Raw genomic sequence first — 21805 nt, 5'->3', positions numbered from 1 at the left:
CTTGCCTTGCTTTAAGGGATTATTGCTTAAACCAATAATCCCCCAAAATGCCTCCTCATTCTGGTCACTTGCCAGTACTTCTGGGCAATCATAGTATTGTGAGTCTAGCAGGCAAAGGAAGGGGACCTAGGATTGCTAATAGCTATGTCTATATTTTTTGAGCTGAGAGGAAGGTAAGACTTTGTTTCCAACAGCAATATTTCACTAATTTTATCTGATTGGAAATAATCGTTACTTTTTCACTTGACACTTTTCTTTTATGTAAACAAAAAAAGAATTTGAGAAATTTCATCACCCTTTCAGAATTTTGCATGCTTTTTATATTGTACTGAATTAATCAAGTTGATGACCACATAGTACAGAGTCAACCCGTACCTCAGAAACTTGTTGATTTGCCTGGTTATTACTGTTTAATAGCCCTATCATATTCCTTTTCTCCTATATAAAAGTCTAATTGTTCAGTTGAAAGACAAATACAACCACAATTACCAGAGCTCTTTTCTCTCTAATTCATTTCCATTATTAAATTTATTCAGGTTATTTAGTTTCATCGCTAAGGGTTTGGATATACAAGGAGTTTTAACAATAAAATTCAAGCACTGCTCTGCTGATCTTTTAAGAACATGTTTTGCTGCCATTAGCTCATGCAGCAAATAATTGCATCAAAAAGATAAAATACACATACACAAAGAAGTACAAATTCTGTAAGCATTGCTACTAACAGTATTCATCATAAGACAAATATTATACTGCTAAATATCTGGCCCTAACCTACCAGCACAGTCTTACTCGCGATGAGCTGACACTCTCTCTATTCCAGGTTTTTTGGCCTTCTTTCAGTTGGTTTTGGGTATCTGCTTTCTACCACAGGGCCTTTGTGTTGACAGTCACCTGTGTCAGAAATGTGCTTTCCTCCCAGTAATTGTAACCTCTCACTAAATGTTTTTACTCTTCCTTCTTTCACATATTACCATACCAATTTCACAATATTTGCATGAGTATTGCACTATCTTCCCCACTATGCTGTGGGACGGAGCCTATAGGCAGAGCTTATGGAAGCTTTTGCTGACTTTTGTCTCTGTTCTGCTTAGCACAGTGTAAAGTATATAATAAGTTTTTGCGTCTTTTATCCGTTTCTGCATAGCATATCACATCAAAACTTAGTCACTTAAAACAACGGCAATTTATTATTTTTCATATTTCTATGGGTTGGCTGGGCAGCCATTCAGCTGCAGGAAGCTGGTGGATGAACTGGGGGCTGGGCTCAGCTAGGCTATTGGATCTTCCTCTTCACGTCATTTTCCATTCTGAGCCTCTTCACAATGTGGAGGACTCAAGAGAGAGCTACAAGAGGAGGAAAGGGGCATTTAGAAGCGCTTTGAGGTCTAGGCTCTGGAACTTGCACAACATCACTTCTGCTGCATTCTTTTGGTCAAAGTAAGTCAGGAAGACTAGCTCAGATTCAAGGGGGTAGAGAAAGAGATTTACCTACAAAGGGAGAAGTGGCATAGTCCCTTGCATAGGGGCATGCACACAGGATTGGGAAGAATTTGTGACCATTAAACAATCTACCGTTGTATTCAATAATATTTTAATTAATTATGAATACAATTATAATTTAATTTTGAAGAATAGTCCAGGAATTGGCTGATTTAAACGTTTTATGTTTTGTCCTATTTGTTTTGGGTTTTTATTTTGTATACACTCTGTTCTAAGAATGAGAAGAGATGGGGAAAGTGGCTCATTAATTCTAGGAGATAATAGGCAATCTAATCTCACATTTAGACAAATAATGGCTATGAGCAATATGAGAGCTTTATCTATTTTAATCATTGGTGAATTTCTAGCAACTAGAACAGTGCCTGACACATAAGAGGTGTTCAATAAATATTCGTTAAATGAATGAATGAACAAAAATAATAGATATTTCTTTCTTTGGTCTTCCCATTCATGTTCCTAAGGAAGTTGCTTTTTGTTTTCATCTGTCTCTAATGATTAGGTTGTAAATTTTTAGGGAATAGCTAAACGGGAAATAGAGTTTCTGTTCACGTATGTGATTCCATGAATACATAATAATGAACTCTGGTAAGATTTAGTGACACTAAAATATATTACGAATAGTCTAATGATTATTCTGAGAATATTTGACCATGCACTAAAAAGAGCTTCCAAGAGATTTTTGTTTTCATATTGATAGACACAAAATGACAAGGAGATATTCTCTCCAATCTCTATATAATCTGTTTAGAATAGGAAACATCTCTAAATGAATCATTAACCAAAATGAGTGACTATAAATACCCAATAATGTTTAGGATGCGATGACTTCAGTACTGTACCTAGGTTCAGATTGTAGTACTACTTTTTTGAACAAGGACATCACTTTGTATTCCTTTAGCTGAAAAATACAGATGACTTTTCTTTAAATTCTGAAAACTAATGTGACATGTTGCTCAGTGTTTTAACATAGCAAAAAATAGTGATTTGTTGATTTGTGGAAGGTAATGCAAGTTGAAAATAGTTTTATCTTATAAAACTATATATCTATATAAAACTATTTATCTATATAAAACTATTTATAAGATAAAACTATTTCCAACTGGAATCCATCTCCATTTGTTATCTGCTTATATGGGTATAATTTCAAACAGGAGAAAATAGTATATGGGCTAGGCATATTTTTAAAATAAAACAATAGATTAAAATACTAGAGAGAAAAAGAGAGGAAATGTTTCTCTTACATCCGTCTTAGGATTATCCAACTTGCACTTGAATGTAGCAGCACAATGATTAATCCCCAAATGATAATGCCTACGTCTGTCAATTAGTTTATATACAAGTCAGCCTGAATATTTTATATAAATTATAGCATCTTGACTGGAAACAAAAACAGATCATGATATTTCAGGGAGTCATTTAGGTCCCTCAAGATATAAATCAGTGACAAAAAATGCAATCTAAATAATAATGGATTTACTGATTTATGTGTTAGACTATATAATTCTTCAATTTGATTAAAATATCAATATTTTCAATATAACTCATGTAGTCTGATTCCTATCCTTATCATTTTTATACAAGATAATTAATGTGTTTGCAAAACCACTCGTCTACAGCATTGGAAAAGGGAGAATTGCCCCATTTTTTGTTCTAGTGTGAGAGAAGTTGTAAGGTGAATAGCATTTTCAAAATGCAAAGTTGTGCTTCTTGTTACAGAATTGGAAAGGAATGCTGATGTGTGAAGAAAGACAAAAGGTAAAACACTTAACTAATTTTCAGAGAATAGAAACAAATTTTATTAAAAGTATTTTTTTTAAGTTGCAAAGCTGTGGTAGTCTTCACAGAATATAGGTAAGGGAAATAATGTGTGAAGGAGTCTTGAGAGGTGTAATTTTTTTCTTTATTTTTGCAAGTTTTACAAAATATAGCATCTAAAAATTGGTTAGGAGAAACAGATTACAATGTAGAAAGGCATAATATGTTCTAATGATACATAATTATTGATTTAAAATTATTCTATGACAATGAAGATAGTAATAGGAAAGTATTAATTGGCTTTTCAGTGATGAAAGTAAATATGTTTTTCAAAAATATTTGTACAATCTCTTTTTTCACATGTTGAATTCTTTATGATGTATTTTGAAACTGCGTTGTCTATTGATTTCAGATGTCATTCATGTTTTAATACGCAAAGCAAATGTCATTAGACAGCGTTATTCAGTTTAATAATGTTGACTCCTACTCATAGTTGTTAGATGTAAAAAGTTACCAATCAAATTATATTCTGGTTGTAAAGAGTTGTCCATGAGTCAGGACAGAAAACCTGAGCCGTCTTTACAGTAAGTCTACTGAAACGATTGCATTGAATTCACTTTCCTGAAGCTAAGTAGGTGTCCTTAAATATCTGTGGAACTGTATTAACACTAAAGAACCTTTATATTCTTATACCTGGTACTTAATTGATTGGCTTAGTACATTCAATAAAAGGAAACAAATAGGACAGAGAAAGAGAGAGAGAGAGACAGAGATAGAGACAGAGAAAGACAGAGAACCAAGGAAGTCAATTGATGACTGGTAGAAAGAGAAGGGATGTAGCAAGCAATTCTTTCACTATCTAGCTCAACATGGTCAATTTGTATTATCCAACTAGTTGTCCCTGCTGCCTATGAAGGCTATTTGGCCTTCCAGCAGCCCCCTAGTGGGCAATCTTGAGTGTGTAATCATAGTCCAGTCTCATCCTTATTTTGGTAAATGCAAAAACATAATTGTATCATGGCACCCAGAAGTGATCAGGCCGATGTTCACTTGCTCAAGTTTACCAAGTAAAAAAATTTATATACCACTTAAAATAGAGAGGGGGTAGTGGTAATTCCTTTCCAGATATTAGAATACACAATTCTATAATTCAAGACATCCTATTTATGATATCAATATCCATGGAAAGCCAAATTAACTCCCAGACTGCTTGGTAACTATGGCATTAGAGCAAAGGAAAGGGAATGAATTACCTAGAATCTTTGGAAAACCTGGCCAATTTCCTTCCTTAAGGAAGTCTTGCTACTTCCTTTTATTATGTACACTCTTACAGCATCCTGTAAACCTCCTTTTTAGCACTTACATCACAATTAATATTAAATAATTTAATACATTTTTTCCTGATTAGAAATTAAGTGTTGGGCAACCAGAGACTTCTTCTATCCTATACACAAATGTAATTCCAAAGCCTATCACAATACCATTCGTAGAGTAGGTGCACAGAATGTTGAATAAATGAATTCCTGTCCCACCAGAGAAGAGAGCAGTCTAGCTTCCCCTGATGTCCAGAGTTAGTTAGCCATTGAGACATGCTAATTCCCACTCTTCTAGTACCTTCCTTTCTTTTTTTCTATTAGCCTATATTTTATTTAATTTATATATATATTCATAAAGGAAATTTGTATTTTTTTGTGTGCTAACACTGTCAGGTTTTTTTTAAATCAAGATAATGGTTTTGTAGAATCAAGTGAATAGCAGTCCATCTTTCTGTGTGCCTTGAGACTATTAATAGAGCTTATGAAATATCTGTTCTTTGGAAGTTTGAAGGAAGGCAACAATAAAAATGCCTAGTGTCTTTTGGGGAAGCCTTCTGTTAGCACTGTGGTAGAGGTTTACTTGTTATTTCATTGACTGCATGATACAACTTTGGAGACGTTTTTATCGTCACCAATTTAGAGTTAAGGAAACAGGTTTGGAGAGGTTGAATAATTTGCCCAACAAGTGAAGCTGGGATGCAGACCCAGGCAGGCTGATGCTAGATCGCATATCCCTAACTGTTGTGTATACTGCCTCTCACACTTAGCAGTATTTTCCTTGCATATTGATTCATAAAAGTTTTCTAATTCTAAATTCAATTTTTGGGCCGGCCCCGTGGCTTAGCGGTTAAGTGCGTGCGCTCTGCTACTGGCGGCCCGGGTTCGGATCCCGGGCGCGCACGACGCACTGCTTCTCCGGCCACGCTGAGGCCGTGTCCCACATACAGCAACTAGAAGGATGTGCAGCTATGACAAACAACTATCTACTGGGGCTTTGGGGGAAAAAAATAAATAAAATTAAAAAAAATAATAATAAAAAAAATAATAAATTCAATTTTTATTTCTAATCTTTTTTACATTTTTATTTTCATTATTTTTTTACCTTTTGACCCCCTTCACCCGTTTTTCCCTCTCCTCTTTTTGTTTTTAAATATACTAAAGACAATTCACTTTCTATTTGTGAATATAATAATCCATTTTAATAAACGAGAGCTTTCTTTTGTTTTTAGGTATACAAAACTTAATTCATTTTCACTATCAATTTTGGCTAAGCTCTACATGTTCCTCTTTATAATAGTGAGAAATACTATACCTTAAATATTTCTGCAGATAATCTCAGACTTCAGGATGTATTTTATTATTTCAAATATCACTAGGTGATTCTATTTCTAAGTTATTCAATATGGGATAGGGGAAGGTGAAAAGTATGAACTTAATAGCTGCTTGCTCGTCTACACAGACTTCATTGACCATAATAAAAGCATCCGATGTAAATTGAGGACACTTCAAAAAGGAATGTTTTATGAGTTTTTTCCCCAAGATTATTTCAAGTATATAAATGTGGAAATAACTTCTAGAAATTTCAGGGAGATAGCGAGTCAGATGACGAAAGAATATTCAGTGATATTTGCATATCTGGTCACAAGATAAGCACAGGGAGTTATGCTAAACAGAAATTGTCCACCTTAACTCCTTTATTTCAGTTACCACTGTTTTTACATCTAGAAAAATAGTATTGTATGACAAACATATCACCTCATTTAGATTTTCCAAATATCTCATTGATAATATATGTGAAAATTGTCTTATAAACTATAACGAGCTTTGTTGTCAGTGTGGTTTTGGCTGCAAGAGTTCGCAAAATAAATAATAACAGTCTATTTATTAATCCCACAAGTAGAAATCCAGAGACAGACTGTTTCAGAGTTGGCTGCTTGGGCAGTTCATTTCTGTCAGGGATCTGGATTGGCATCTCTGGGTTCCCCTCGCCTTTCCCTTCAGGGTGCCAAGATGGCTGCTCCATCTCCAATTATGATATCCTTCCTTGACAACAAGCAGAAACAGGACGGGGGGACAGAGCTTTTACTTTGTAAGTGTCTCTTTGTCAGAGTGGAAAATCTTTCCTAGAAGCCCACATTATATTTCCCTCAGGTCCCATTGGTCAGCTCTAGGTTACATTGTCATCTTTGGTTGGCTTATTTTAGGATGGGGGAATAAAAGCACTTTTAAAATAGAAGTATGGGGCCGGCCCCGTGGCTTAGCGGTTAAGTGCTCGCGCTCCGCTGCTGGCGGCCCGGGTTCGGATCCCGGGCGAGCACCGACGCACCGCTTCTCCGGCCATGCTGAGGCCGAGTCCCGCATACAGCAACTAGAAGGATGTGCAGCTACGACATACAACTATCCACTGGGGCTTTGGGGGGAAAAAATAAAATAAATAAAATCTTTAAAATAGAAGTATGAACAAAGGAGACATCTAATGATGACCTGTCTGACATATAACATTTTCCTTGTGGCTCAGAAAAGTTTCAGGTGATGCTACATTTATTATTATTATTTTTATTTAATTTTTTGCTTATTGCAGTAACATTGGTTTATAACATTGTAAAAATTTCAGGTGTACATCATTGTACTTCTATTTCTGCATAGATTACATCATTTTCACCACCAAAATACTAATTACAACCCATCACCACACACGTACCGAATTATCCCTTTCACCCTCCTCCCTCCCCCCTTCCCCTCTGCTAACCACCAATCCAATCGCTGTCCCTATGTGTTTGTTTATTGTTGTTATTATCTACTACTTAATGAAGGAAATCATACGGTATTTGACCTTCTCCCTCTGACTTATTTCACTTTGCATTTTACCCTCAGTGTCCATCCATGTTGTCACAAATGGCTGGATTTCGTTTCTTATGGCTGAGTAGTATTCCATTGTGTATACATACCACAGCTTCTTTATCCATTCGTTCCTCGATGGGCACTTAGGATGCTTCCAAGTCTTGGCTATTGTACATAACGCTGCAAGGAACACAGGGGTGCATGTACCTTTACGCATTGGTGTTTTCAAGTTCCTTGGATAAATACTCAGCAGTGGAATAGCTGGATCATATGGTAGTTCTATCCTTGATTTTTTGAGGACTCTCCATACTGTTTTCCATAGTGGCTGCACCAGTTTGCACTCCCACCAGCAGTGTATGAGAGTTCCCTTCTCTCCACATCCTCTCCAACACATGTTGTTTCCTGTCTTGTTAATTATAGCCATTCTGATGGGCATGAGGTGATATCTCATTGTAGTTTTGATTTGCATTTCCCTGATAGTGATTTTGAACATATTTTCATGTGTCTGTTGGCCATCTGTATATCTTCTTTGGAGAAATGTCTGTTCAGGTCTTTTGCCCATTTTTTAATTGGGTTGGTAGTTTTTTGTTGTTGAGATGCATGAGTTCTTTATATATTTTGGAGATTAAGCGCTTATCAGAAGTATGGTTTGCAAATAACTTCTCCCAGTTGTTAGGTTGTCTTTTCGTTTTGTTGATGGTTTCCTTTGCTGTGCAGAAGCTTTTTAGTTTGATGTAGTCCCATTTCTTTATTTTTTCTATTGTTTCTCTTGCCCGGTCAGACGTGGTGTTTGAAAAGATGTTGCTAAGACCGATGTCGAAGAGCGTACTGCCTATGTTTTCTTCTAGAAGTTTCACAGTTTCAGGTCTTACATTCAAGTCTTTAATCCATTTGGAGTTAATTTTTGTGTATGGTGTAAGGTAAGGGTCTACTTTCATTTTTTTGCATATGGCTATCCAGTTTTCCCAACATCATTTGTTGAAGAGACTTTCTTTTCTCCATTGTATGTTCTTGGCTCCTTTGTCAAACATTAGCTGTCCATAGATGTGTGGGTTTATTTCTGGGCTTTCAATTCTATTCCATTGATCTGTGTGTCTGCTTTTGTGCCAGTACCATGCTGTTTTGGTTACTATAGCTTTGTAGTATATTTTCAAATCAGGGAGTGTGATACCTCCAGCTTTGTTCTTTTTTCTCAGGATTCCTTTAGCTATTCGGGGTCTTTTGTTGTTCCATATAAATTTTAGGATTCTTTGTTCTATTTCTGTGAAAAATGTTGTTGGAACTTTGATAGGGATTGCATTGAATCTATAGATGGCTTTAGGAAGTATGTACATCTTAACTATGTTAATTCTTCCAATCCAAGAGCACGGAATATCTTTCCATTTCTTTGTGTCTTCTTCGATTTCTTTCAGAAATGTTTTATAGTTTTTGGTGTACAGATCTTTCACCTCTTTGGTTAAGTTTATTCCTAGGTATTTTATTCTTTTTGTCGCAATTGTAAATGGGATTGTATTCTTAAATTCTCCTTCTGCTACTTCGTTGTTAGTGTACAGAAATGCAACTGATTTTTGTATGTTGATTTTGTATCCTGCAACTTTACCATATTCGTTTATTACTTCTAAAAGTTTTCTGGTGGATTCTTTAGGGTTTTCTATATATAAAATCATGTCATCTGCAAATAGTGACAGTTTCACTTCTTCCTTTCCAATTTGGATCCCTTTTATTTCTTTCTCTTGCCTGATTGCTCTGGCTAGGACTTCCAGTACTATGTTAAATAGGAGTGGTGACAGTGGGCATCCTTGTCTGGTTCCTGTTCTTAGAGGGATAGCTTTCAGTTTTTCACCATTGAGGATGATATTAGCTGTGGGTTTCTCATATATGGTCTTTATTATGTTGAGGTACTTTCCTTCTATACCCATTTTATTCAGAGTTTTTATCATAAATGGATGCTGTATCTTGCCAAATGTTTTCTCTGCATCTATTGAGATGATCATGTGATTTTTATTCTTCATTTTATTAATGTGGTGTATTACGTTGATTGATTTGTGAATGTTAAACCATCCCTGCATCCCTGGAATAAATCCCACTTGATCATGGTATATAATCTTTTTAACGTATTGTTGTATGCGATTTGCTAGTATTTTGTTGAGGATTTTTGCATCGATGTTCATCAGTGATATTGGCCTGTAATTTTCTTTTTTTGTGCTGTCCTTGTCTGGTTTTGGTATCAGGGTAATGTCAGCTTCGTAGAATGAGTTAGGGAGCTTCCCCACCTCCTCAATTTTTTGGAAGAGTTTGAGAAGGATAGGTATTAAGTCTTCTTTGAATGTTTGTAGAATTCACCAGGGAAGCCGTCTGGTCCTGGACTTTTATGTTTGGGGAGGTTTGTGATTACTGTTTCGATCTCCTTACTGGTGATTGGTCTATTCAAATTCTCTACTTCTTCTTGATCGAGTTTTGGAAGGTTGTATGATTCTAAGAATTTATCCATTTCTTCCAGATTGTCGAATTGGTTGGCATATGGCTTTTCATAGTATTCTCTTATAATCTTTTGTATTTCTGAGGTGTCTGTTGTAACCTCTCCTCTTTCATTTCTGATTTTACTTATTTGTGCCTTCTCTCTTTTGTTCTTGGTGAGTGTAGCTAAAGGTTTGTCAATTTTGTTGATGTTTTAAAAGAACCAGCTCTTGGTTTTATTAATTTTTTCTATTTTTTTTTTGGTCTCTATTTCATTTATTTCTGCTCTGATTTTTATTATTTCCCTTCTTCTACTGATTTTGGGCTTGGTTTGTTCTTCTTTTTCCACTTCCTTTAGGTGCACTGTTAGATTGTTTATTTGAGATTTTTCTTGTTTGTTGAGATAGGCCTGTATCGCTATAAACTTCCCTCTAGGAACCGCTTTTGCTGTATCCCATAAATTCTGGCATGTAGCATTTTCATTTTCATTTGTCTCCAGGTATTTTTTGATTTCTTCTTTGATTTCTTCATTAACCCAGTCGTTGTTCAGTAGCATTTTGTTTAATCTCCACTTATTTGTGGCTTTTCTGATTTTCTTCCTATAGTTGATTTCTAGTTTCATATCGTTGTCAGAAAAGATGCTTGGTACTATTTCAATCTTCTTAAATTTATGGAGACTTGTTTTGTGGCCTAATATGTGATCAATCCTGGAGAATGTTCCATGTGCATTTGAAAAGAACGTGTATTCATTGGTTTTTGGATGGAATGCTCTGTATATATCTACTAGGTTCATCTGTTCTAGTGTATCGTTTAAGGCCAATGTTTCCTTATTGATCTTCTGTTTGGATGATCTATCCGTTGGTGTAAGTGGAGTGTTATAGTCCCCTACTATTATTGTGTTACTGTCTATTTCTGTTTTTATGTCTGTTTTTATGCTTTATATATTTAGGTGCACCTACATTAGGTGTGTAGATATTTACAAGTGTTATATCCTCTTGTTGTATTGTTCCCTTGATCATTATGTAATGCCCTTCTTTGTCTCTTTTTACAGTTTTTGTTTTAAAGTCTATTTTGTCTGATATGAGTACTGCTACCCCAGCTTTCTTTTCATTGCCATTTGCGTGGAGTATCTTTTTCCATCCCTTCACTTTCAGTTTGTGAGTGTCTTTAGGTCTGAAGTGTCTCTCTTGTATGTAGCATATATATGGGTCTTGTTTTTTTTATCCAGTCAGCCACCCTATGCCTTTTAATTGGAGCATATAGTCCATTGACGTTTAAAGTAGCTATTGATAAGTATGTACTCACTGCCATTTTTTAACTTTTTTTTTTTCTCAGTGTTTTAGTAGTCCTTCTCTGTTCCTTTCTTCTTCTATACAGAATTGATGGTACTTTAGTTTGACCTCTGTCTGAAAGCTCTACTCTTTAACTCCCCTCCTCCCTCCTTTTATGTTTTTGATATCATATCTAACCTCTTTGTTGTGCATTTGTATCCATTACGTTCTAATCATGGAAATAGATGATTTTTCCTATTTGTGGTCTTCTCTTTTCCCCTTAAATCAGTCCGTTTAACATTTCTTGTAGCACTGGTTTCTTGGTGACAAACTCCTTTAATTTTTGCTTATCTGGGAAAATTTTGATCTCTCCTTCCATTTTGAATGATAACCTTGCTGGGTAGAGTATTCTTGGCTGTAAGTTTTTTCCTTTTAGCATTTTAAATATATCATGCCATTCTCTTCTAGCCTGTAAGGTTTCTGCTGAGAAGTCAGCTGATAGCCTTATGGGGTTTCCTTTGTACATAACTTGACATTCTCTTGCGGCTTTTAGGATTCTCTCTTTATCTTTAATTCTGGACATTTTGATTATGATGTGTCTTGGTGTGGGCCTCTTTGGGTTTATCTTATTTGGGGCTCTCTGTGCTTCCTGTACCTGGATGTCTGTTTCCTTCCTTAGGTTAGGGAAGTTTTCATCTATTATTTCTTGAAATAGATTCTCTGCCCCCTTGTCTCGCTCTTCTCCTTCCGGGACACCTATAACACGGATGTTAGTGCACTTGATATTGTCCCAGAGGTCCCTTAGACTGTCCTCAGTCTTTTTAATTCTTTTCTCTTTTACCTGTTCACCTTGGGTAATTTCTTCTAGTCTTTCGTCCAGCTCACAGATCCATTCTTCTGTATCCTCTACTCTGCTTTTGAGTCCCTCTAGTGAATTTTTTATTTCCAGTATTGTATTCTTCATTTCTGATTGGTTCTTTTTTATATCTTCCATTTCTTTGTTGACATTCTCACTGAGTTCATCTATTCTTCCCCCTGGATCAGTGAGCATCCTTAACACTCTTAAAGATTTTATTTATTTATTCCCCCCCCCCCAAAGCCCCAGTAGATAGTTGTATGTCATAGCTGCACATCCTTCCAGTTGCTGTATATGGGACACGGCCTCAGCATAGCCGGAGAAGCGTTGCGTCAGTGCGCGCCCGGGATCCGAACCCGGGCCGCCAGCAGCGGAGCGCACGCACTTAACCGCTAAGCCATGGGGCGGCCCTATCCTTAACACTCTTAGTCTGAACTCTCTGTCGGGTAGGTTGCTCATTTCTGTCTCACTTAGTTCCTTTTCTGGGGTTTTGTCCTGTTCTCTTGGAATGTATTCTTTTGCCTCCTCATTTTGCCTCTTTCCCTGTGCTGGTGTCTACATATTAGGTAGGTCAGCTACGTCTCCTGCTCTTGGATAGGTGACCTCATGTAAGTGATGCCTTAGGAGGCTTCCAGTGTGCTTCCCTCAGTTCTCAATGTTCCAGGGGTGACCCCTATGTGGGCTACGTGTGTCCTTCTGTTGTGGCCTGTTTGCTCTCCCTGTATGTGCCCAGGGAGGCTGAGTTATGCTCCTGGCCAGCTGTTGTAATGCTCAGCTGCTTGTAGTTGTTGTGGGCCCTTCAGTCTCTTTATCACGTGTGGGGAGCCCCGGGACAGTTGGCTGTAAGTTCTAATACCACATTTGTGTTGCAGTATTTCTTTTAAGTGAGTAGGCCCCCAGCGTGGCAGGTTGTTAGGCTCAGGGCCTTACAATTGCTGTAAGCCTCTAGCCTATTAGGTCTCTTGTCAGCTCTCTGAGGATTGTAGCTTGGTGGGGCTGGCCTCAGGCACAGGAGCACCCAATTGTTTCAGGCTTTGCAAGGTGGGGCACACCTCCTATGTGGGTCTTGGAGAAGCACAAGTCTTCTGCAGCTGACAAGCCCTGCCGCCCACAGGTCCACACACACAGTCAACACATTCCTGCCCTGTTTGAGCACCCTGACCTTCCCAAGCGGACCCAGTCTCTCCATGGCGGGAGCCCCACACACTCCGCCACCACCACACACTCTCCACCCACTCCTTGTGCACACCCTGCCCTGCTCAAGTCGGCTCAGTTGCCAGGCTGCAGAGAATCCTGTCACCAATCTATGCAGGCCCACAAGTTGCCTGTGGGCTTGTTGTTGGGGGGGGCCAGTCTCTAGGGTCGGCTGCCTGCCCTAGCTGAGTTGGATTAAATAGGTGCTCTAGCAGGTGGGGCAGACCCTGGGCTAGCAGGCCTCAGGGAGAACTCCAATGGCGTCTGTGTCAGCACACCCACACCAGGCCACAACAATGGCTGCCGCCAATGTCCCAGTCCCTGGAGAGCGTCACCCCTCACTGAGATGCACTCAGGGCCTATTAGGTGAGTCTCTTTTCACCACAGCACTGTGCACCCTTCTTTCTGGTGATTTTAGGATGCTTTCTGAAACGGGTGAGTTTGTGCACGGGCCCTTTAAGAGCCAGTTTTAGTTTCTTTGTGAACCGGGTTTTCTGGGGGTACTCCCCAGTGCTTTAGTAGCAGGCAAAGTCAGATATTATGCTGCTGGTGTCGATTTTGCTGGGTCCACAAAATGCCCACAGCGGGGGCGCTCCCCGGCTCAGGGCCCCGCGCCTCCAGGGAGGCTGCGTACCTGTGAGCTGCTCCCGGCAGCCGTGAAGCTGGCGGCTTGTGAAGGTGGTGTTTTTCCTCTCCAGAAGGGAGTCTCTGCCTCTTCCACCTCAGTTAGGATTGTCCGTTGTTGCAGGAGTTCCTCTCATCCAGTTTTCAGTTCTGTCTCAGGGGTAATTTTTCCACAAGTAATTGTAAATTGGCTGTGTCCACGGGAGGAGGTGAGTTCCGAGTCTGCTTACGCCGCCATCTTGACTCCGCCCCCCCCACATTTATTATTATATTAAATGAGAGACAGTATGGGGGAAAAAAGCTAGAGTTTTTTGAGTTAGATTTTGTTAGTTCCCATGTAATGGTGGGAAAGTGGCTTCTAAGCCTCATTGAGTTCGCCTGTGACAGTGCCATGCTCAATGGTAATAATAATTATTGCTATCAGAAATTTCATTGCATCTTCCTAACATTTTTCTTAGGGAAACTTTTATAGTTATGAAATATTTATTTTAAGAGTAAATATCTAATTATTATTGAAAGATATTCAGTTCTAAACACGCTTGGACAGTGTTTAAACATATTATATGTTTAATTTTACATTTCATATAACTACTTTGTCAGTGCTCTTTGGGAGCTTACTATGTATATATACTTCTTTACATTGGACTCTGCAATCTAGCGTCACTACTGCTTTTATATTTATCCAGTCTAACGCTCATAATTATTTTTAATGTGCAGTATAAAGCAAAGAAAAAATAACATTTAGGAAAGAAATAATTGATTAGTATTATGATAGAAAGTTCTTATATACAAAAACTCTCTTACATAACCACACTTTTTTTAAAAGAGAATTGTGAGAGAACTGAAAAAAATATATTAAAATATTTGCTCTGTGGGTGCATTTTCATATACTTGCATATGAGAAACTTTCTGTATTCCTGTAAAAGTAATTCAGGTTAAAAATTATACGTTTAGAATATCCATCTTTTTTTTACAAACTAAGAATGAATATTATGTGATTCTGTCTGAAGTTTCTATAGCTTGTTTCATTGTCTCCTTGAGACTTAACAATCATATCTTATGAATGAGCATTAGATACAAGCATTTTTATATGTTATTTGAAAAAAAATTATATCTCTACTGGTTGTTTGGAGACATGAAAAATGTTTGCTCTCTTTGGTATAAATATAAAATGTCCCCACTGTAGTCATTACAGCCATATTTCCTCCTTATGAAATAATATTCTCAACATTATTCTCTTACTGTGAGAGAAGTACAAATTGCTATTTTAAAAAAGCATAAGTTTGAGGGTTTAAATAAAATGCGATATTTTTATAAAATGTAATGAAATAGAGTTACTTCTGTCACTAGTATGTTCACATGGATAGTAATTACCATAAAATTGTAGTTTTAATTCATACGTGCAAATATGTAACTCTTTGTATACTTAAGTGTTTGATACTATGCTTTTTATAAATTGCAGTGAAAGTTTCCATTAATTCCAAGATTTCAAATTTTGAACACCTTTTTCATAATCATTTATTGGTGAATTTATAGTGGCCAATCAAAAAAAATTAAATTGCTGATTTCATTGGAGTTGGATATTGACTTAATTCTTAAAAAATGCCTGTTACTGAAATCCATACAGATGGCATTTAGTTTATAGGAGGCTTCAAGAGGTGACAAACAATGAAAACTACAAGTGTCCCCCCCCTTACCCTTATGCTAAGCTATAGTTGTTACACTAACAAGGCCTCGATGCTCTGCCAACACTCTGTTTGCTGCAGCTACCCCATAAGTGCTTCTCCTTCCTCGAGCTGCTCCTTTCAGATGCTGCTCATCTGCTGGTGAAATCAGGTCCCACTAGAGCCCTTCCATTTGACTTGTGGTATATTTTTAAACATTAACACCTCACTACGTTTAGGAATAAATGACTAACTCTGTAACCAATGTTTAGTGTAATGTCTCTTGGTAATGAAAAACAGATAAAACTGAATTGATTCTGTGACATAAATGTACCACTTTAAACCATAACCCTATTGCTATAAGTCAACAGTGCTGCATCTTTCATCAACAACATTGTTAGCCAAGTACAAAATTCCTGCTCTGCTTCTGGGGTACTTTATCGAATTGTAACACTTAGTATTTTGTTAAAATAAAGTTATTGGATTGGTAGAAACATTGACCTCCATGAGGAAATAATTTTAAAACCAGATTTGATATAATTGTTGAAATACTTTCATAACAGGACAAAAGTGAAAGAAAGCTAATGTAAAGGATGAGATCTTTGAAACATCCTTAATGAGTAAAAAATACATTGGATTTAAACCCATTTTAACTAAGTTACTTAAGACCTTATGTTTTGGCTTTCATTTGAAAAGCAAAGATCAAAAGAGATTTATTTTCTCATCTGGTAAGCAAGTTATCCATACGGTGGAGATGGAATCACTTAGTTAAAGTTGCTTGAAAAGAGATTCAAGTGTCTATTAGCAGACTTTTCAGTTTTATACGTATTAAATGGTCTTCCTATATCTCCCGTATCACCACTAAATACAGAAAATAATAACAGAAACACACCTGTGAGAGAAAAAGTTAACCTTTAATTTAAGAGTGATTTCATTGAATTAAAACTTTGTGTGTTTATGACTTTTGAGCTTTCTACGGTAAGATAAACGAGGCGATTTCACCCCTCTCTTTATGTTGCATCTCTGTTAGAAACGAGCTTCATGTCTAATTAGGTTCTTCGATATGCTTTTTGGGAAATATACCAGCAATTCAAGTTTTGTTTGTTTGCTTTGTTTAATATTGGCTGCATTAACAGACAAAAGACAAAGCAAAAAACGTATAAACTAGGAAGAAAAACTCCAAGAAAAGTATATTGCTAGAAATTAAATTACCTATTTAAAAGTTCAGATCTCGGAGAACTAAATATTAACTAAATTTCATAATAACAAAAATTGTTTTTTGCTTGAGCAACATTTCTCTGAGGATATGTAAAAGAAGCAACATTACTGTTAGTGACAAAATGCCTGGTAAATGGGAGCTAATTTTTTCATTTTTATCTGAACATCTGGTAGCCAAGCACTTTAAATATTAAACTGAAACCTGTAGACTTACAATTAAATTCATTGAAATGAGGTTTAATATATTAACAACTTAAAATTGTAATAGTATGAATAATTTTTTTTTGGTAGGACATTTTTGTCATCATACCTGCCATCACAAAGCCTGTCTAAGAATACAATAAATTTGACTTTGGTGTGAACATTTCACAATGAGTTACATGTCCAGTTACCTTAAAGTCCAAAGGTATATGTTTTCTCTGACAGATTTGAGTTTGAATTATTTGGATCATTTTCTAATATAAGCCATAGAAATAAATAGCATACATGCTTAAATGTGCTTTTCTTTGCATTTCTACAACCTAAAGACCAGTTTGGTTGAAAAAAATAAAATTTAACAGCTTTTAATTTGTCATGTGGAATCTGATTCTATGTGCTTTTTATTACCTCCATATATTTATCTAAGTGAAACATAAAATGGTTGTAATAATGGAGAATTTAAAGCAGCTTTTGCACATGAGCAGTAATGCTAACTAATATGGTGAATAAAGGCTGAATGTAAATTCTCAGAATTTCTGTTTCTTGTGATGTGTTTGCTAAAGTGAGTGTCTCTTGGTTATCTGACACAGGCTCCTCATCATCCTAACTAAGCTATGAAGAAGTTTGATGGACAGAATGGAAAAAATAGAGAGTAATCATTTATATGCAATCAGAAGCCTCATATATTATTTAATTTTCGAACTGCAATACAATATACGTTAGATCACAGAACCTGTCAAAATATAGCCCACAGCCCTTCTTTTGCTCTAGTAATGCTCTGGCATTCCCACATAGGCGTCCAGAGAAAACCTAGGTATGGCAGAAATCGGTATAATCTAGTATCACCAGTTCCTGTTGATTCTATCTCATTTATGTCTCTTAAATTGAGCCTGTCTTCTCCATTTCCCTTGTCACTTGGTTTAAGCCTTCAATTGTATTTCATTTGTACTAGTCAGCCACATTTCTGTCCACAGTACCAGCATTTCAACATTTCGGCTCACTTAGTTATTTCTACTAGACTTATTTGCCCATATAACACAGTTGGCCTTGTCACTCCACTGCTCATCAGCTTCTGTCAGCCTGCTCTTAATCTACCATATCAAGTCCAAACCCCTTAACTTAGCATACGTGTTCTGAAAAACACTCTTGTTAGCCTGCACTCAGCGTTCTCTTGAGTTAAACTACACTTCTAAAAACTTCCAGAACTTGTCTCCTCTTCCTCCTGTTTGTCTTCCTCTACTTTTCCATTAAAATGTCACCTTCTCTTCCAAAGCATTCTGAACTCCCTGAGGTAAAAGTACTAGATTCATTGAAGTGTTTTCCCACAATACTTTGCTCATATTTCATTTAGAGAATATACTTTTTAATTATTTTCTATGCCCATAATCTTACAACATTCTGAGCTCATCGGAGACAAAGATAAGTGTGTTCATATTTGTATCTTTAGAATTTAACACAGTAGGAAGTGAATGTTCTCACTAAATATTTGTTGAATGAATGAATGGAGGAATAAATGAATCCAGGAAGGTCAGGATAAAAGGCCAATACAATAACGTTTTTAGAAAATTTGCTGGATGTAGAAAGACAATTCCAGTCATAAAACATCTGCTAATTATTATTCTGAGGTTGTCTTGAGACCACCTCACACAGACTAATATTTTCCTCTCAATTTACTGAATGACATATTTTTCATCAGAATGATGAATCAATAGGAAAATATTTTTAATTTTACATAACTTCAGCCGTTGTGTAAATTTGTAAAAGCACGTCTATTCTATAAAGTAGATATTTGCACTAATTTAATATATACTTGCATGTAGGCTCAGGCCCACAGATCTTGATGTTAAACATTTGCCCCTGTTTTTCTAACTAGCTATCATCTATTTTTATCTACTCAGATATATGAAATCAGGCCATAACCCAAAGAAAATATTCTCTAGAAAAGAATAAGGATTTATGGTGCTTGAATCCTATGAAACCTACATTGGTCCTCAGATTACTGACGTGAATATGGTAATTGATACAAAAAGGGCTAGTGAAAATTTTGTTATCAAATAAAACCTTATATGAAGCTAAATATTATTTAATGTGTCTAAATAGATGAGATTATTTTCATAATTTGTAATTTCATAGCAAAGAACTCTATTCAACACAGCATAATAATAAGCACTGTATTAGGTTCCATGTCATTTTCCATAACTAATAATAGGGTTGAATTATGTAGTAAGGTCTTTGCCAAATGTGTTTTTAATTGTTGAAATGTTTTACATTCTAATATGAAAAGCACATGTCAATATTTGTAAGTTGAAAAGAATAATTTGATGTGAGGGATATATTTGAATATCATAACAAAAATTTCTTTCTGTTTTGCTTTTATGTGTGAAAATGTATCTTATTTTACCTGTATTTTCTTCTAGTTGAGGGCATGATAACTTATTAGAATATGTATAATTAAAAATTGCATTTCTTTTTCATGAGAATGACTTTAAATCCAATAGTGGATAATATAAAAATCTAGTCAACCTTTGCAAAATTACATTAAATAATCATAAATTTAATTACCTGGCACAGAGAAAGAAGGATATGGTCATTGGGTCATGGGGAAAATAAATTTTGAACATCTTACTTCCAGATTAAATACTGAAATATTTTAAAATATATTTTTTCTTTGCAAGTTTTGTTATATTGATGAAATATTGTGTCTTTAATTCTTCCATGCTGTATCATAATTTCTCATTATTGTTCATTAAAAGAGAACAATATCTTAAAAAATAATTAATGGTTATCCCAAGGTTGCTAAATTTTTTATCTTTATAGATAACCACTATTTTTTTAATATGCTATCCAGTCATGCCAATTTCTAATGAATACATAGCCGTCTAGAAAAATTTGGCATATTTAGCTTCATCTCTTTTTTCTCTTGAAGAACCTAAATTTGACTTTTTTTCTTTATGATTACAGAGAATCTGGTCTAAAGACAAGCTGTCTAAGAACCAGCCTAGAATTATAAGCACTAAAATCATATTTTAAAATCTGAGCAACCAATATATAGAAAAGACAAAATATACTTGAATCTGTCAGATGAACACATTCCTGTAATCCCCTCAGGGGCAATCATACAATTTGACACCCATATTTAAGCTTTGAAAATTATGTGATCATCTATTACATAATGGATGGTACATGTCCTCAAACGTTTTCTATCACTTGTAATACAAGACAGGGCTACCCAATTAAAAAAAAAAAAATCCCTTCTGTTATTGATAATTGCCTAAACTACTTCCTCCTTTCCTTTTTCAGAATGAAGAACAAATTTTGGTATTTTGAGTTTGGCACATCTGAAACTTTCTCAGCCACCTGCAAGAAGCTACATGAATCTGTAGAAATAGAGGTAATAAAAATGAATTCTCTTTTATAATACTATGAAATGACTTGAGTTTAGTTATTAATATGTTTGTGGTAACTCATGGAAGGAGTTATATTTGAGCAATCCACATAGCTTAACCATGATTCTAAAATTTCATTTCTCTCACTTATTAGGAATCTTGCACTATCTGAAATACTAGTATAAAGTTAAGTTTGGGTATGAGTTGTTTTAATACAGTGTAAAAGAATGAGAGGTGGAACACAGCTTTAGAAATCAGAAAAGTAACTAGGCATAGTGTGGATAGAAAAATGTAAGATGAAAAAGATACTTGAAGAGAAATAAAAAAGTTGCAAGATACATGAAAAAAACATTATTTTCAGGTCTCAATATCTTATAACCTTTAAAACACAGTTCACTAAAATTGTACTTACTTTCGTGAATAAAGGTTAAAAAGTATACTTCTCCATTTCATTCCCATTCGTTAACTAGCTTTTCTCAGTTCCCGAGGTTGCCATTTCCCCATTACATTTATAGGAAGTGGAAAAGTCAAGAAAGAGAGCAAATATAGCAAGAAAAGATACACTTTAAAAAGATTTGGAGCAAATAGGTCCACCAAAAAGAAAAAGAAATAGACATTGTAGGACTAAAAAATTTGGAGATGGGTGATAATAGAAAATGACGTGGTTTTATTGAGAAATTTTAGGGGTAAAGAAAAAGGAAGAGTTATATTTTGATAAGTGGTAAAGGCAAACCAAAGGAATGGGATTATAAAACAAGAACACATAATGACTAGCTGATATGAATTGAGAAATATTGGCTTCAACACTTTTCGTTTTAAAAATAAATGCATAAGTTGTCTACTGAATGCTGTCTACTCAGACCTAAATCATTAGTGGCATATATTCAAGTAATAAGTTTGGTAAACAGAAGTAGTTATGGACCACATAGGATCATAATGGCCCGGCTAGGTTCTTCATTATCCTAGCTTTTTGTGTGTGTGTGTGAGGAAGATCAGCCCTGAGCTAACATCCATACTAATCCTCCTCGTTTTGCTGAGGAAGACCGGCTCTGAGCTAACATCTATTGCCAATGCTCCTCCTTTTTTTCCTTTTTCTCCCCAAAGCCCCAGTAGATAGTGGTATGTCATAGTTGCACATCCTTCTAGTTGCTGTATGTGGGACGCCTCCTCAGCATGGCTGGACAAGCAGTGCGTCGGTGCGCGCCCGGGATCCGAACCCAGGCCACCAGTAGCGGAGCGCGTGCACTTAACCACTAAGCCACAGGTCCGGCCACTAGCTTTCTAATTTACTATTAATGATAATAGCAGCAAAGTGGTACTATTTCAGAATGTAACCCTTTCAGACTCTTTTCTCATCATGATTGGTAGATAAGTTGAAGCATTACAAGTAGAATTGATAGTCATGGAATGAAAAGAGCCCTTCATGACTGAATCAGATCATAACCATGAAAAGGAATATAATTACAAAAGGTGAAGGATTGGGCTCAACTTGGACTTTCTATGATTACTATTTATGAAGATATAC

General features: G+C 36.0%; 1 protein-coding gene across 7 annotated transcripts in view; it reads left to right on the top strand.

Annotated features, from left to right (window-relative positions):
• The window catches only part of DGKB (diacylglycerol kinase beta), a 700672-nt gene that overhangs the window by 498975 nt on the left and 179892 nt on the right, over window positions 1–21805 (top strand). For all 7 annotated transcript variants that reach the window (XM_087426742.1, XM_087426849.1, XM_087426797.1 and 4 more), the window contains one exon: window positions 20195–20285. In XM_087426742.1, the coding sequence (XP_087282868.1) occupies window positions 20195–20285 (91 nt within the window). The remainder of the gene's footprint in view (window positions 1–20194; window positions 20286–21805) is intronic.

The sequence above is a fragment of the Ceratotherium simum genome, chromosome 1 (assembly GCF_057802395.1).
Source record: "Ceratotherium simum simum isolate JZ-2026a chromosome 1, ASM5780239v1, whole genome shotgun sequence".
Taxonomy (NCBI): Eukaryota; Metazoa; Chordata; class Mammalia; order Perissodactyla; family Rhinocerotidae; genus Ceratotherium; species Ceratotherium simum.
The sequence above is the reverse complement of the archived record's forward strand: the minus strand, read 5'-3'. Positions and strand labels throughout refer to the sequence as shown.